The sequence below is a fragment of the Onychostoma macrolepis genome, chromosome 22 (assembly GCF_012432095.1).
Source record: "Onychostoma macrolepis isolate SWU-2019 chromosome 22, ASM1243209v1, whole genome shotgun sequence".
NCBI classification, from domain to species: Eukaryota; Metazoa; Chordata; class Actinopteri; order Cypriniformes; family Cyprinidae; genus Onychostoma; species Onychostoma macrolepis.
In genome coordinates, this window is record NC_081176.1 from 6295854 (window position 1) to 6311467 (window position 15614).

The following is a 15614-nucleotide window of genomic DNA, read 5'->3' on the forward strand; positions in this document are numbered from 1 at the left end:
TACAACGTCAGTTGTACAAATATTAATGTTTGTTAATAGCCCTAACAAACTACCTCTTTCCAAGAAATGTTTGACAAAAACTAAAACTTGGTTGGAGGTTCTTTTTTTGCCTTTATTTCCTCTTACACACACTGATGGTGAGGACTGCAGAGATCAAACCAGCAACCTTCTGCTAACCAGTTCACTACACCACAGTAATAAAGTAATGAAGCCATATCAAAAATTATCATGTTACTGTAAACATGAAATTAAATTTGGCAAGAAATGGAATGCTAAAAACATAAAATGTAAAATGTTTTACTCTGTGTAAATGTGTTACAGGTAGTGGTGCTCATGGAGAGCAGCACACGAATGTTTGGAGCAGACACAGCAGCAGTCAGATTGTCCCGCACATGTTCTCCTGCTCTTGTTCAAGATTGTGTGTTTCAGGGGCGTCATCATGGTCTTCCTCATCCTCTCTGTGCACTCAGGCAATGATAGCCTCGATGTCTCTTTCTCATCCATGATCAGATTCAGTCTGACAGGAGTAATGAGGGTTGTGATGGACGGCAGAGACAGGTTTATTGGAGTACATATTTTACATCGGTGTATATACCTGAACATGTGTGACAGAGTTGACTGATGTCCAGATGTCTGGTCTGGTTGCTGATGGGATTGTTGAGCACACAGCTGTAGGTGTTTTTATCCTGATATTCCACCTCCAGAGGTAGAGAGAGACTGATGCTGAGATCAGACACACTGATGCTGGACAATAAACCTTTTTTCAATTTTCTTTTGACCTAAAATGTTTGACTTTTCATCCTGGAATGAAATTATTGGATCACAATAATTAGGAACCACAGTTTCTAATTATTCACATTCATCCCGGAAAACATTGCGCACTGGTTTGAGCTTGAACGTGCCCCAGATGTCCTTGATGGTCATGTGACATGCAAAACATCAACTAGGCCTATTTAATTTCTGAATGATGATAATATCAAATATTTTTAGTTAATTAAATGTTGAATTAAATTTGAATTTAAGTAATTCTTCTTATCTAATGAGATATTTAAAAAATCTTAACATACTGTATTCATTATATCACTCGCCGTCTCTAGGTTGATCTTAGATTTTTGACATCGCCTATATTATTATTTCTCTTTGTCACTTTATTAGACTCTCTTTTTGGTTCACATATTAGCTTAAATACTTGCAGTAGCCTACTCATGAAGCCCAAACCGCATCATACCGGCGTGAAATGTGTCTGCAGTTCCTCAAACTGAACGCTAGAGGTCATCAAACATCACAGATTGCACTATAATATTTAATCTATTCAGATCAGACATTTAAATACAACTATACACTACACAAAGCATAAACAACATTCTATGATGAGAATAATACGATTAATCAAAGTACAGTATAAAACAAATGATACCTATCCTCTTGTTGATATTATTGATAACTGTTTTTGAAATTAAATCTTTGTATATATTTTAATCTTTACAGAACTTGAAGATATGTCATGATAATATGTATGATATCTGCTTCTTGTCTCCTCCTCTTGTGGATCTGATGTCATAAACCAGAACAGCCACAATAGCCACGCCCACCAGAGCAGAGACGGCCAATCGGATCACAGCTTCAGCAAAACCACAGCAATAGATGTGGACTTCTGGTGAAAAACCAACGGTAAAACAGAACTGTAGTTTCTAGTAAGCTGACGTTAGTCTCTGTGAGGAACTCAAAACTTGCAAAATGTTATAAAAATGATCCCTATTTTGTGAAACAAAAAAATATGGGTGACTTAATTGTGCGCTGCTGTACCTGCACATGTGTGACAGAGTTGACTGATGTCCAGGTGTCTCGTCTGGTTTCTGATGGGATTGTTGAGCACACAGCTGTAGGTGTTTTTATCCTGATATTCCACCTCCAGAGGTAGAGAGAGACTGATGCTGAGATCAGACACACTGATGCTGGACAATAAACTGTTTCCTTTGTACCAGGAGAGAGTCACATGACTCACATTCACCACTGAACACAACAATGAACAATATGATGATGATGATGAAGATGAAGAACATTGTGAAGAGTTACTGCTGATGACAGGAACAGGCAGACGAGCTGAAAACATGAGAGAATAGGGATAATAACAATGTAATTTGATTAATAATTTTTGTAATGTAATATTAAATTATGATCTCTACTCACCATAGACAGAAACATTGAATGTTTTTGATTTCAGTGTCAGTCCACTAATATCTAGTTCATAGAGTCCAGCATGTTCAGTTGTGATGTTTGTGATGGTCAGAGATCCAGTTTTATCATTCAGCTTCAGTCTGTCTCTGAATCTCCCATCAGGGCCATTATATGTGTTGAAGATCCCAACCTCTCTGTTGATTTGAGCTATGATATATTGTTCAGCTCCAAAATGCCACAGTAAGTCATCGTTTTCATGTATTTCAGTAACATCATTGTGCAGAGTGAACGAATTTCCCTCAGTCACTGACACTGATTGTACTTCATTTGTTTCAGCACCAAACACACCTGAACAACAAGATCAGGGCCAGATTTGACACAGATTAAAGCTCTTGTTGGTTCACAAAGCCTGCGGAGCACTTAAACAGAGAAATAAGCACAGACCTGAAACCTTGTGGATTTTACAATAATATATTTTATTTTATTTTTTCTGTGAAGAACAGCAAATGAAAATCATGCCAACTTTATGACCATATGACATAAAAATATATTTAAAACTTACCAATCAGATGCCACACAGAGAACAAAACAAGCGCGTGAAACATTTTGTTCAATTGTTCAGGGAAAAGTCTAATATGAAAACACTCAACCTGTGTGAATCCTCCCCCAACAGAGTTTGACTCTCCTACTTCACACAAACACGCACACACACATGCTCTTTGAATGCATTATAGTTATATATAATTGTGTAAATCTTCCTAGATTTTCACGGTAAAATAAAGCTTAATGATTTGAAGTGGCTAAAATGATTACATTCTTGAGAATGGAAAATTAAAAAAAGTAAAAACAGTCTCCCATTTCACAATCACCAGTTTTACTGAAGTAACACTAGCAGATCATCTGAGTCACAGTGAAACCTGCTGCGGTCTGTTTTCTTAGAAACGTGTTTGATCTGCTGGACGTTTGTAGCTTTGTGGCCATTTAGAGTATGTGAGATTCGTTTGTAGGTGAAGAGCTTCCTGTTCTGCTGTTATGAATCTCACAGAATCTGACAAAACTGCTTAAAAATGAAATACAGTACAGAATTAGCCCATTAAAACTGATGTTTGAAAAACAGCCAAATTAGACCCACAGTTCAGAGTTTAAACAAGATTATTACCAATTATGTATTATTGAAGACATACACAGATCGGCAGCTGGCACTGGTAAGAAGATGATAATATGAAACCACAATGGTGGACTAGAATTGTTACTGAAATGCAACTTTGAACTATGAAACTTTCATAGCAAGTGCTGAAATCACAGAGATATTAAACAAAATAGAAAAAGAATTTTCCAAAGATTGGTTTGAAAAGGACATATACTGATTATAAGGAGGATCGTTGATTTTAACATAGGCCTATACAGACTTTTTGAACCGTTTTGGCAATTAGGCTACATTGATTTGAAAAAGTTATGAGATCCACTTGTTTTTATCCATTGGTGTAGATATTAGAAAGGCAATAGGCTACTACTCCCCCTTGTGTCATATATTGGAAAAATAATAAGAAATATTGAACACACGCGTGGAATCAATGTAACAAATACTTCATTATTGATTAAATCGAAGCTTAAAAGAAGTTACTTTCGAAAATTATTCAAAGAAAGGTTAAATTATCAAAACATTTAAAATCTAAATCAATAATAATGTATCTTTTGTAAAACAAAAATAAATTAATTAATTAATTAATAAAAAAAAAAAAAATTATTTGACCTATTCTGGAACTGTCATCTTGTTAACAAAATATCTTTACTATATAATATCTATATAGTTACTGTTGAGTTTCATTTTGCACTGTGTGTGTAAAAGAACTAGAGAACTTGTATTTTTAAAGAAAAAAAAAAAAAGGAAAAAAAAGTTGCAAAATCCAATCTATGACGATTTCCATTTACCGGGAAATGCGGAAGAGTCCATCCATGGCGGCTGTGCTAATCGGAGGATACAGTCTGAAAAATAACTTCATCGTTAGTTTGCTCACAGTGTTTGCATTCTTCGTGCACGGTAAGACACTTGTAACTATTCATCTTCCTGTCAACTATAAAAAAAAAAAATAAAAAAAAAATGATTAAATGGTTTTAGACGTATTTACCTGCTGGAGAACCGTCGGCTCGGATTAGCCTGTGCTGAATGAAACTTGACAAATATAGTAATGAAAATATAATTTAGTCGTAGTTTGGTGGACAATTACAGTAAGGTATTTGAAAGGATGTTCATCAGGTATCTGAGGGTAACCATTTTTCTTTGTCCTTCTATCTAAAAAGAAGTGTATAATTAGCTGTTTATTTCTTCTCCAGGTGCATCTGATGTTGGCACAGACAGAGTGTCAGTGTTTGTGATGAAGGGAGATTCAGCCACTCTTCACACTAATATTACAATAAAACAACAAGACAGAGTTAAATGGTATTTTACCGACTCTCTCATCGCTCGACTCAATCTCAGTTATATCTGTACAGATGTTCAGTGTAATAAAGGTACTGAGAGATTCAGAGACAGACTGAAGCTGGATCATCAATCTGGTGATCTTACGATCATGAACATCAACACCTCAGATGCTGGAACTTATCATCTAAAGATCGTCAGCAGCAACAGCAGAATTACAAGGGTTTTTGAAGTTGGTGTTCATGGTAAGTAATTAACGGATGTTTAAAAAGTTATGTTCAAATCAATGAATATGTTTATTATAATATGGACATTCAGAGTTGCTTTCAGACATTTAGAGTACCAGAACAATGATTGTAAGCTCATTTGTGTCCAATGGTGAGCCATTAGTTTTAGCTTTAGTTTTATTCTGGTCAGTTTCTTATCATTACATTTCTTACATTAGTTTACTGAATTGCAAAATGCAGAACATTTGATGTACAGTAAGCAAATAAATTGTGTTTATAAGCACAGAATGCTGATAAATGTTGCTTTACAGATTGACAATAAAGAAATCTAAAATAATGTAATGTTGTAATCACAGGATTATTCAGAAAGAAAATGCAGTATAATTATAATGCAGTAATTTCTATTCCCCTGTAGTAATACACTGTAATGTATTTCTTGTGTAGCATTGTACATGTACGGGTCAGTAATACATTTTATTTTTTTTTTAAATTTCTGAGTCTGTAAGAATAAAGATAGACACAATTCTTTTAAGCACAATTCATTTTATATGTTGCACTTTTGCAGTTAATATTGTTTCTACTGATTTTCTTAAGATCCAGGAAATGAATATGCTAAATAATTGTTCCTGTTAGAGTTTCTTCCTCAGAAAGATCCTCCAGCTGTTGGTTTGTGTTTCAGATGTCCCCACTGCTGAAATCAAGAGAAAGACAGTGAAGGAGGGAGAATCTGTTCCTTTAGACACTCCTGAAGTAAAAAACCCAGATAATGTGATGACGTGGTATTTTAATGACACTCTCATCGCTGAAATCACTGGAGATCAGAGTGAGATCTGTAGAGATGATCAGTGTAGAGAGAGATTCAGAGACAGACTGAAGGTTGATCAGACTGGATCTCTGACCATCACGAACACCAGAACCACAGACTCTGGAGATTATAAACTACTGATCAAATCCAGCAGAAACCACTACAGTACCACCAGCATTAAGAGCTTCTCTGTGTCTGTCACTGGTAAGTATCATTTTAGTACCTTGATGTCTTAGTACCAAAGCATGGGTGCTTTGGATGTCACTGTATGAACCATGTTCTACTTTAAACTGAATCAGATTCACATGTACTCTCTCAGACCTGCTGATATCTCATACTGTTTGTTATAGATCAGTCTGATAGATTTGCTCACATAAATGACTGTCTTTATCTGGTTCAGATTCAGGTTTGTCTCCAGGCACTGTAGCAGGAATATATGTTGCTGTTGCTGTTGCTGTTGTGTTGCTGGTGGCTGCAGCTGTTGGTGTGATGATCTATCGCCGCAGGAGCTCCAGAAAGGGCAAGTATCACCTGCAGATGGTATTGAGTGAGAGGAAAACACTTTTATTTGCAAAATTAGCATTTAATTGTGTGTGATTTGTGATTTCATTAGTTTCTGTTGCTGAAAATGAGCATGTTTTTTTGTTTTTGTACGGATGAAGGAAGCCCTCGTGATCAGAGTGGATCCCAACACAGGGCCGGCGCCAATGGGAGGCATTCGTGGACCGTGCCCCTCAAACGAGTTACTGTGCCCCCTCTTTCCAATCTCTCGCCGAAAGTGAAAGTGAAACCGAATAAAACAGCGTGCATAGGAAAGCGTTTGCACGCTTTCTTGAGCGTCAGCAACTGCACACATTTGCATATGGCACCCATCTTTAAGCTGGAACTTAAAAATTGATTTACACTGATTTGTAATCATCTGTATGTCTTAAATTATGTGTTTTAAAGATTTAATAGTTGCAGTTTATAAAGCTGAAATATATTTTATTCGTTTAGTATCTTTATATAAAGTGTCAAATAAAGAACATTATAAGATTATCATAGTTATAATATAATAAGTGCCTTTATTTAATGGTTGTGGGTTAGTTAAGGGCTTGTGGTGGAGGTTTCATATTTCAGCAGATCCAGTGAAGGTTGAATGTGTTTTCAGTAAAGAGACTTATAACCATAATGTAACCACTAGGTGGTGCTTTTTTATCTTCATCTTCAAAGGACAATTGCTCTGCTTTATATTTGTGGCACAAATAATCTACTTTTAGCATTCAGCTTTCTTACTAAAATTTTGCACCAAATGCTTTGTGAATAGTTTTATGGTTTACTGCACTTTGTTATTGTAGATATAGCTGAAAAATTATGTCACTTTTGCACTTTGTTCTTTTGATTTATTATACAATTAACGAAAGCAAAAAAAGGCCTCTAACACTAGCTTCCTCTATTCTGTTTTATTTTTATTTATTATGGAATTAAAAAAAAAACCTTGCTACGTGTACTTCATTAAGCTAACTGAGACTTGTTATAGCACTTGCATATTGTTGCTCTTTTGTTGATTTTGATTGCTTCCATTGTCCTCATTTGTAAGTCGCTTTGGATAAAAATAAACCAAATAAACTTTAAATGTTAGAAATGATCTTTATTTAATTATTATATTTTGGTAAGCATGTGCCAGTGTCATTTTAGTATCATTAATATACTATTAATATTTTGAATGTTTTATTTCCCGTTTTACTGTTGTAGTTTTTGTATAAGTTTTAGCAATTTCATTTTTCTTTTACATGTCTAGAACTTTTTTTTATTATGCAATTATTTTATTAAAATATGTTTTTAATTGTTTTTACCATGATAGACTCTTGACATCCGCAAGTTTCCTACAATGGTTTTCTGTTTTGAACATTAGTTGGCGCTTCAGTTCAGGTGTATTCACTGGTCACGTGATGCCACTGATTCAGTGACATGCAGATGATTAACCTCAAGAAAATTATTTTTTTTAATTAAGTAACTGAAAATACACTGTAGACACACACACACAGAAAAAATATATATATATATATATATATATATATTGTACTTTCCCTTTATTTTAAATTAATTCATTTTCAGACCAGTCAAGTTCTTCCACACTGACTGAATCAATCATTTCTTTTTGAACCTTGCCTTATACACAGAGGCATTGACATGTTAGAATAGAAAAGGGTCCTGTCCAAACTTGCTTTAAAATTAGAAGCACACAATTCCCTAGAATATCATTATATGCTTAAACATTAAGATTTGTACTCATGGAAATTACTAAAGTAGTCAAACCTGTTCATTAGACGGGGGTGACCCAATACTTTTGGCAATATAGTGTATTTAAGTTCTTAATGTCAATCAATAAATTAATATTGTTACTGTTGTTGTCCATAGTTTTTCCGCAATGAGGCGCCATATAACAAGCGGTGAAGTTGTCGTGACCGCGATGACAGGTATGATTCATTCTAGCGAATCGCTTCATTGGCGCGGTTCACTAAAAGAATCGATTCAAAGAACTGAGTGAATCATTTCGTTAAACACTGCTGCTTATAACTACATTTTCCGATCAAAATATTTCGTAGATGATACGTGAAGCGTAACAGATTCTAGTGTTTCAGATTCATTTTATCCAAATCATGAAAAAGAATCAATTCGAAAGATCTGATTCGGACATCGCGCTTATACTAGCTTCAGCCAAAATACATGAACGGCAACATCCTAAAACTCTCCGCCAGAGCAATAAATATCTGTACCGTATACATTATGTATTATTAACGAGCATTTTGTGTCGTAACATGTTTTGAGGTCTACGTAGTGCGCACACTTCCTCATGAAACATCACGGGTGTGGAAACACCTTCAACACGTCCACACTCATCCACACTCACACACACGAGAGGAAGAGAGGAAGAGAGAGAGAGAGAGGGAGAAAGGGGGCGGTGAATCGTTTGCCACCCGAATATTTTCTTTCTTTACGTCCTCTTCTCTCTCTGAATCTCTAGTTTTCCTCCAAACATGGCTGCGCTCTCAGCCTGGTTCTGGAACGAGCGCTTCTGGCTTCCGCACAATGTCACTTGGGCGGATCTGGCCGACCCAGCTCCCGGGGTGGAGTACCCTAAAGCCGGCCACTTGCTCTCCGCGCTGCCGCTGGCCTTGGGGATCTTCGCGGTGCGGATCGTCTTCGAGAGGTATGATTTGCGTTTGATTTGACGCCTTTTGGCGCGTCTGGCATTCAAAACTTTGTGTAGACTCAACTGGTGTATACATATCAATCTTTTAAACTCGCATCGCACGCTTTCCCGGGTCTTAATATTGAAGGCTATGCATGCACGTGTCTGAATTTTTTAAAAGAGGCTGTTTTGAAGTCCATTTGAGCTGGATGAATTTAAGAGGTACTTCAAGCCTTCAGGTTATGAACTTTCAGCCTGATGCATCTGTCAGCTGACCAGCTTAAGGCCTAGACTCAGAAAAGAGGATTGCATTTATTTTTTCTTAGCTAAAAGTCTTTTTATGTGTATTTTTTTTCACCCTTTCTTTTACAACCGCACTCTCGCTTTAAAGAAAGCATGCTTTTCAGTCAAACTTCCTTGTTGAGGAGAAGTGCAGGAATATGTGTGATGATATAGAGTTAAATAATGTTGATTTTGGCACTATAATACAAGCTTACTGAGACTTGTTATAGCACTTGCATGTTGTTGCTCTTTTGTTGATTTTGATTGCTTCCATTGTCCTCATTTGTAAGTTGCTTTGGATAAAAGCGTCTGCTAAATGACTAAATGTAAATAATATCTGGAAATAGTGTCAGAAATGAACACCACACCTTTAGAGGAGCCTGTAATGCATGTACTGTATAAACATGTGCAGTGTCATGTCTCAGCTATGCTTTGAATTCAAGGGAGCTTGAGTGGTAACTTGTGTGTCAGTGTGGGAAAGCTAGGTTTTAAAGGCATAGTACACTCCAAAATGAACTACTGTTTTCTGTCATCGCTTACTCACCCTCATCTATTTTGCAAACCTTTTGATGTTTTTTTTTTAAAGACTTTCTTATGTGGAACACGACAGGAGATGTTTGGTACAATGTTCACGCTGCTCTTTTCCATACAATGAAAGTGAATGGGGACCAGTTATGAAAAAATACTAAAGTTACTTGTTTGCGAAGTGAAAACTGTTTTAAAGTTCTGTATGTTCTTTAAAGGGGATTATTTTAATGTGTTCCTTGAGGTTTACTTGCAATAAAACAAATCAATATGTGGGGAAATAATTTTTTTCAATCCTCATTCTGAACCCCTCTGACCTGTTTTAAGGGGTGTGTCCTTTAAGGCTTCTCAGTAATCGGCCACTGTTATGATTGGCTAATGTTATTGCATAGGAAACCGTATCAACGCCCCCTCCCTATTTTAAGTTTGTTTTGACAACATAATCAAAATAAAACTGTCATTTCCAAACAAAGCATTATGAAATCATTTACTTAAGGTTTGTGACGCAGCTGCAGTCAGATCTAGTACCGCTTCTAGGGGTGGGACCATAGACTGTAAAAAAGATGGACGACGCATCTCCGCTTCCTTCCACTATAGAAAAGTGAAGCGAATACATCTCAGTATGGCCGCTGCCATCTTGAGTAAATGACGTCATGTGGAGCCCGAGTCTGCGCAGTAGAGATTCGTTTGGAGCCCGAGTCTGCGCAGTAGAGTCGTGAGGTGGAGCCGCGGAATCAAACTCCCGCCCAAACTCCCACAGACCCAATCAACCATAACGACACGCCACGTTTTTATAGCATCAAATTACTAGCTAAAATCAAACGTATCACAAAAATGAACAATTGAACATATATCAGCGTGATGATAACTATCTTACATTACCAAAACCATATTTCGGAAAATTGTATTGGAAGTGTAATTAATTTTTTTATTTTGACTGAAGTCCCATTCGTTTACATGGAGAGGGCGGGGTTTATGACCTGTACTGCAGCCAGCCACCAGGGGGCGATCAAAGAGCCCGCAGCTTCACTTTTAAGGACGAGTGAGACACACCCGGGTGGGACAATAAATGGCGATATATCGCGATCCTTCTCCATGCAATACGAGAATCGATATCTGGCACCAAATATCGATATTTTAATTAATACAATAAGGTGCTCTAAATAGATTTCCCTGTTCACAGCGTCTAAAAATGCGTGGAAATCGCGGCCGCGCCATTTCCAGCTTTCCAAAAGCACTCTGACTCTGAGCAAGTTCCATGAACCGCGTTCTCTATGAAGATGGGGAAGCACGAGGAACGCATTATACAGTGTGAACAGTGGGCACCGACCGGCAGAAACATAAATCTGCACCTATGGCATGGAGGACGAAACAAAACCTTGTCAGAGCCACAATGCGGCGCAGAAGTGCGCAGTGTGTGTGTTTGCCGCGCATCTACATTTGAAATAACGAACCTGAGAGCACAAAAGACGTGATGTGAACGGCTATTTCTTCGTGTGGGGCTCCGTTTTTATGATGAGAAGAGTAGAAAGGTTGAGAAAGCACTCCAGGTAAATTTTGAAATGTACCAGGTTTATATTATATCAATCAATCTATCTATCTATTTTTTTTTTTTTTTTTTCTGTTTGATAAGCAGTTAAATGTGTTTGTTTAGACACGGAGAAAAATAAAAGTGTAAGCTTTTAATAAGTCCAAGAGTAAAATTATTTAGCCTACTCAACTTGTTAAAATTGATTTACAGAACTTTATTTTTTTGTTGTTGCTGTTTTCTAACAGTTTGGACTTGAATAAAGAAAGAAAACGTACACTTTTCACAGGCATTTTGTTTAGACCGATATCGTGATGTATCATTATCGGATTTTCTAGAAATATATCGATTATCGCAGAATCGCTGTATCGTGATATTATCGTTATCGTGAGCCATGTATCGTGATTATATCGTATCGTGAGAGCCTGTGATTCCCACTTCATCTTTCAACAAATGTTTTCTTGTAAAATCTCCATGACACTGTGCCTCGTTTACAAAACAAAATGCTCCGATCAATCCTCTGACACGATCTGGGGTGCCATTAAAAATAAACTGTCCATTTGTTTCTTACGCTGCGATTCTTCTGATATCTGTACAAAGATGCGAACGAGCTGTTTAAAACAAACGCGTCAACGCTAACGTTCTTCTTTCACTCCATTAGTCCAATTGACGACTGACTCGAGCGCGTGGACTGTGTCAGAAAGCGAACGCGCAGTATAATGTATCCAGTGTAGGCAAGATAGCTGCTGTGATTGTAATTTCTATTTTCTTTTAACGCAACGTGATACTCACTTTTAGCATAATCAAGTTTCAGCCGTTAGTGGGCGGGGCCTATGGTGAGAAGATGACTGTTTGTCGATAATTTGCTCTGGAGGCAGTGTTTATGCAAACGACTGTGCCTAAGTGACGTCACCATGCCCATCGTATCGAAAACGAGCTGTTTTTGAAGCTTGATTAAATAAATGCTTTGTTTATAATGATGAAGACGCTTTAATGATACAAAGACCAAAGACAAATTTGATTTATCATGTCATGACCCCTTTAAATTGTAATATTATATGACTTAGAATATAGTGCGCTATTTGCTTTATGGTTTTATGGACGTTTCACGTTTTATGGAGTTTAAGTAAATGATGGCAAAATCTTAATTTTGGGGTGAATTATTCCGTTAATATGCACGCTTCAAATTTTCACACAAACTAAACATTTAAAAAATGCTAATTACTATGCAAGTTACACCAAACCCCAGGCTGTCTGTCATAACACAATTCTGTTACATAACAGCCAGTGTCGCTCTATCTGCTGTTGGCTTTCTGCAGGAAAGCATTCAACGTCTTGAACTAATATTTTAGATTTAGGACTAATAATAGACTGCAGAAACATTCCAGAGTGTTCTCAGCTGAATGTTTGGTGGGTGGGATCTCGTTTGACATCTAAAACCCAGTGTTCATGAGAAAAAGCGGGTCCATTATGGTTACAAGCAGAACTGTGGTGCTTTGATATCTAGCATACTACTGAATAATGACTAAATTCAAATATAATGGTGTTTGAATGAAACTCCAAGGTATTACGTCCAAAACAAATTTGATTTGGTTGGTTTGGCCGCTTTAGGGTTCGTTGATGTGGAGTATGAGAAGTATCTTGAGGAACCTGTTAGGAGAAACTTTTTCTTACTGATCCAGTTGAGGTAAAAGTACTTGTGGTTTTGAGTCTGGTTGCACCAGTTCTGTTGAAACTTTCAAATTTACTTTTGACTAGTTGCGTGGTTTGCGGCATATCGCTAAAAATAGCATGTGAAACCAGTCCACAGGACTAGCTCAGACACATAGCAGCACCAAATATGTTGGGTTTCTTCTTAAAAGTGTGAAACACTGAAATATTTGTGTATACTTAAAATTAGTGTTTAATAGTGTTTTTAACGTCAGAGGAAGTGCTTGAGGTGTATAAAGTTTATTATTTACCTGATGCATTTGTGTCCAGTTTTTTTTTTTTTTTTTCAGATTGCATACTAGATTACATACTAGACAAGAGAGATACTATTTAGATTTAATGTATTTGTGTTTTTGCTATTTTATTAACATGTCTATAGTTTTTATTTATTTTATTTCAGTTTTATTATTTTAGCGCATTAAGTTGAACTACTTGGAAATGACAAATGTTTCCTTGGCAAGTAGATGAAAAATAAGTTTTTCTTACTGTTTACCTTGAGGGAAACCTAAAGCTTCGTTTGTGGATAAGCAAGTCTTGGGACTCCCGCCAGACCTCATTCTTGCAGAAGAGCTTGTAAATGTTCAGTGTATCTCTTGAGGAACATTCAGTTTATGGGCCGGTTCACGGTTTATGAAGCAGATAGCAGGCGTTTAGTGTCCTGCATGAACATATCGCATTGACTCTGGGTGAATTGGGCCTCTTTTGTTGTGCTGGCCTACTTGGTTTCGCTGAAGAGCGTTGTCAGGCGCACACCCCTGTCATGTTTCACTATGTCCTCATGTCTTGGGTCTGACCGAGCCTCTGAGGAGGCCAATTAGCCTAGTTGGTCCAGAGGGGGTTGGTTTGGTTTCAGGGGGACATCTGCATGCGGTCGGTCAGGATGACTTCAGCAGTCTTTCTCTTCATTTATTCATCAGCGGTGACTGCGGACCACAGATAGTGTTGATGTGCTTTAGTGATGACGAGTTACACGCTTGCAGGGGTTTTAAACATCTAAACAGAGATGTTTTTTGATGTCCTTGTAGTTAATTCTTAAGAAACTTGACAGGTTTTAGGTTCAAAGTTCTTGTTTCATTTTGTTGGCATATTAGAGTTAAATGATTTTACAGAGGGGATTTTGGATATCTCCTTTTATCACTCCAAAAATCTGAAAATACTCTCAAAACCCAGAAAAATTTTTTTTTAAAGAATAAAACGTTGTATAAAACCAGGTAAATTATATATAGCGTTGGGTAAGTTACTCTAAAAAAGTCATTCACTACTACTCACTAATTACATCTTCAACAGCGTGATTAGATTGCTTTACTGATTAATCTCTCTAAAAAGTATTACATTACTTGTTACCAATTACTTTATAAATCCAATCCCATCTCAACCTCGACCAGTTGAACAATACAAGAATGAACATGAAACTTCTCCTTTCAAATAAATTAAATTATAAAGCTGCATAAATAATTCTTGAACTGACCAAAGTATTTAAAGGGAGAAGGTTAACTTAGATTTTAACATTAGATGTTGCATTTTGATGTTAAATCCACTGTTGTTTTGTAAAGGCTAGAATTGTTCTACTGTATAAATAGCCTATATATTAGGCTATTTAATGCAATTACATCAGAAGTTATTGTAATTAAATTACAGACAAATTAAAAGTAATACCTTACTTGACTTTTTCAAGGGAAAAGTAATACGCTTATTAATTACTTAGAAATGCATTACACCCAACTCTGATTATATAATAACAAACCCCTCAGTAAAAACCTTCAGAATATAATTAGAAATAAAACTGTAAATGTTTGTGTATGTAAGTGCTACTGAAGTGGAGGAAAAAAACTCATTTTGAGAAAACGGCCTTTATATGTATTGTAATTGTCATTTTAAATCTGCAGACACAAATAGATAAAGTGTGATTTTAAATAAACACTTAAAGGTGTATTTTAAGTATTTTTTACAGTAGTTTGAAAAACAAGTTATGAAAAGCTAAGTTGCCGTAAGTCTGTCAACCTTGCACCCCCTAAAAAAAATGTTTTGCCTTAAATTTGTTTATGTATTTTAGCTTTTTGTACAAATTAGTGCTGTCAAATGTTTAATCGCGATTAATTGCATCCAAAATAAGTTTTTGTTTACATAATATGTGTGTATTGTTTATATTTATGTAAATACACACACAGCATATATTTTGGAAATATTTCCATGTATATATTTATATTCATATAATTTATATCATGTAAATATATTTAATATATAAACGTAACATTTTTCTTAAATACATAATAAATATACACAGTACACACACATATATTATGTAAACAAACTTTTATTATGGATACGATTAATCATTTGACAGCACTAGTACAAATATACACTTATTTATTTTAACTTATTATACAAGACATTATTTTATTTCATTATTCCACAGATTTTCAGGCAAAAAAAAAGAAAAGAAAACTATGACATTCAGTTGAAGTGTGTCACTGTGCTCTTGGCAGAATTACATACACTTTTTGTGTTTCTTAATTCCCTGAGGACTCAAAGCATTCCCTCAACCTTCATTCACACCAGAATAATTACTCTCTCTCTCTCTCACGCACACACACACAAACACTCGCACAAGGTCTTATTCACGCAGCACTTGTTTGGGCTCATTCTCTCAAAGGAATGTGTTGAACTGTCGTGCCGATAACATCGGATCATAATGACTCTGCAGGAGTGACGCTGGCATTCACAAGGCTGTGTTGCTCAAGAGGTTTAGGTTCTGGAAATGTGTC

At 36.2% G+C, this 15614-nt stretch overlaps 3 protein-coding genes across 4 annotated transcripts in view; 2 read left to right on the forward strand and 1 right to left on the reverse strand.

Annotated features, from left to right (window-relative positions):
- Positions 1–1502: 1502 nt before the first annotated feature.
- LOC131530234 (SLAM family member 5-like) lies at positions 1503–2783 on the reverse strand. Its single transcript, XM_058760387.1, has 4 exons — positions 2741–2783; positions 2191–2526; positions 1807–2103; positions 1503–1651 (listed from the first exon to the last, which is right to left on the reverse strand). The coding sequence occupies exons 1-4, from the start codon at positions 2781–2783 to the stop codon at positions 1503–1505; spliced, it is 825 nt and encodes a 274-aa protein (XP_058616370.1).
- A 1335-nt stretch (positions 2784–4118) lies between these two features.
- LOC131529798 (uncharacterized) lies at positions 4119–6710 on the forward strand. Of its 2 annotated transcripts, none has more exons than XM_058759700.1 (5): positions 4119–4219; positions 4513–4842; positions 5504–5833; positions 6030–6153; positions 6296–6710. In XM_058759700.1, the coding sequence occupies exons 1-5, from the start codon at positions 4135–4137 to the stop codon at positions 6525–6527; spliced, it is 1101 nt and encodes a 366-aa protein (XP_058615683.1). In that variant the 5' UTR covers positions 4119–4134; the 3' UTR covers positions 6528–6710. The 2 variants fall into 2 exon arrangements, with proteins under 2 accessions (XP_058615683.1, XP_058615684.1); XM_058759701.1 differs by having other exon boundaries at positions 6030–6169; positions 6292–6546.
- Positions 6711–8462: 1752 nt separating this feature from the next.
- cers5 (ceramide synthase 5) overlaps positions 8463–15614 on the forward strand; it is a 30330-nt gene continuing 23178 nt past the window's right edge. Inside the window, exon 1 of the mRNA XM_058759699.1 lies at positions 8463–8822. Within this exon, the coding sequence (XP_058615682.1) occupies positions 8650–8822 (173 nt within the window). The 5' untranslated portion in view covers positions 8463–8649. The remainder of the gene's footprint in view (positions 8823–15614) is intronic.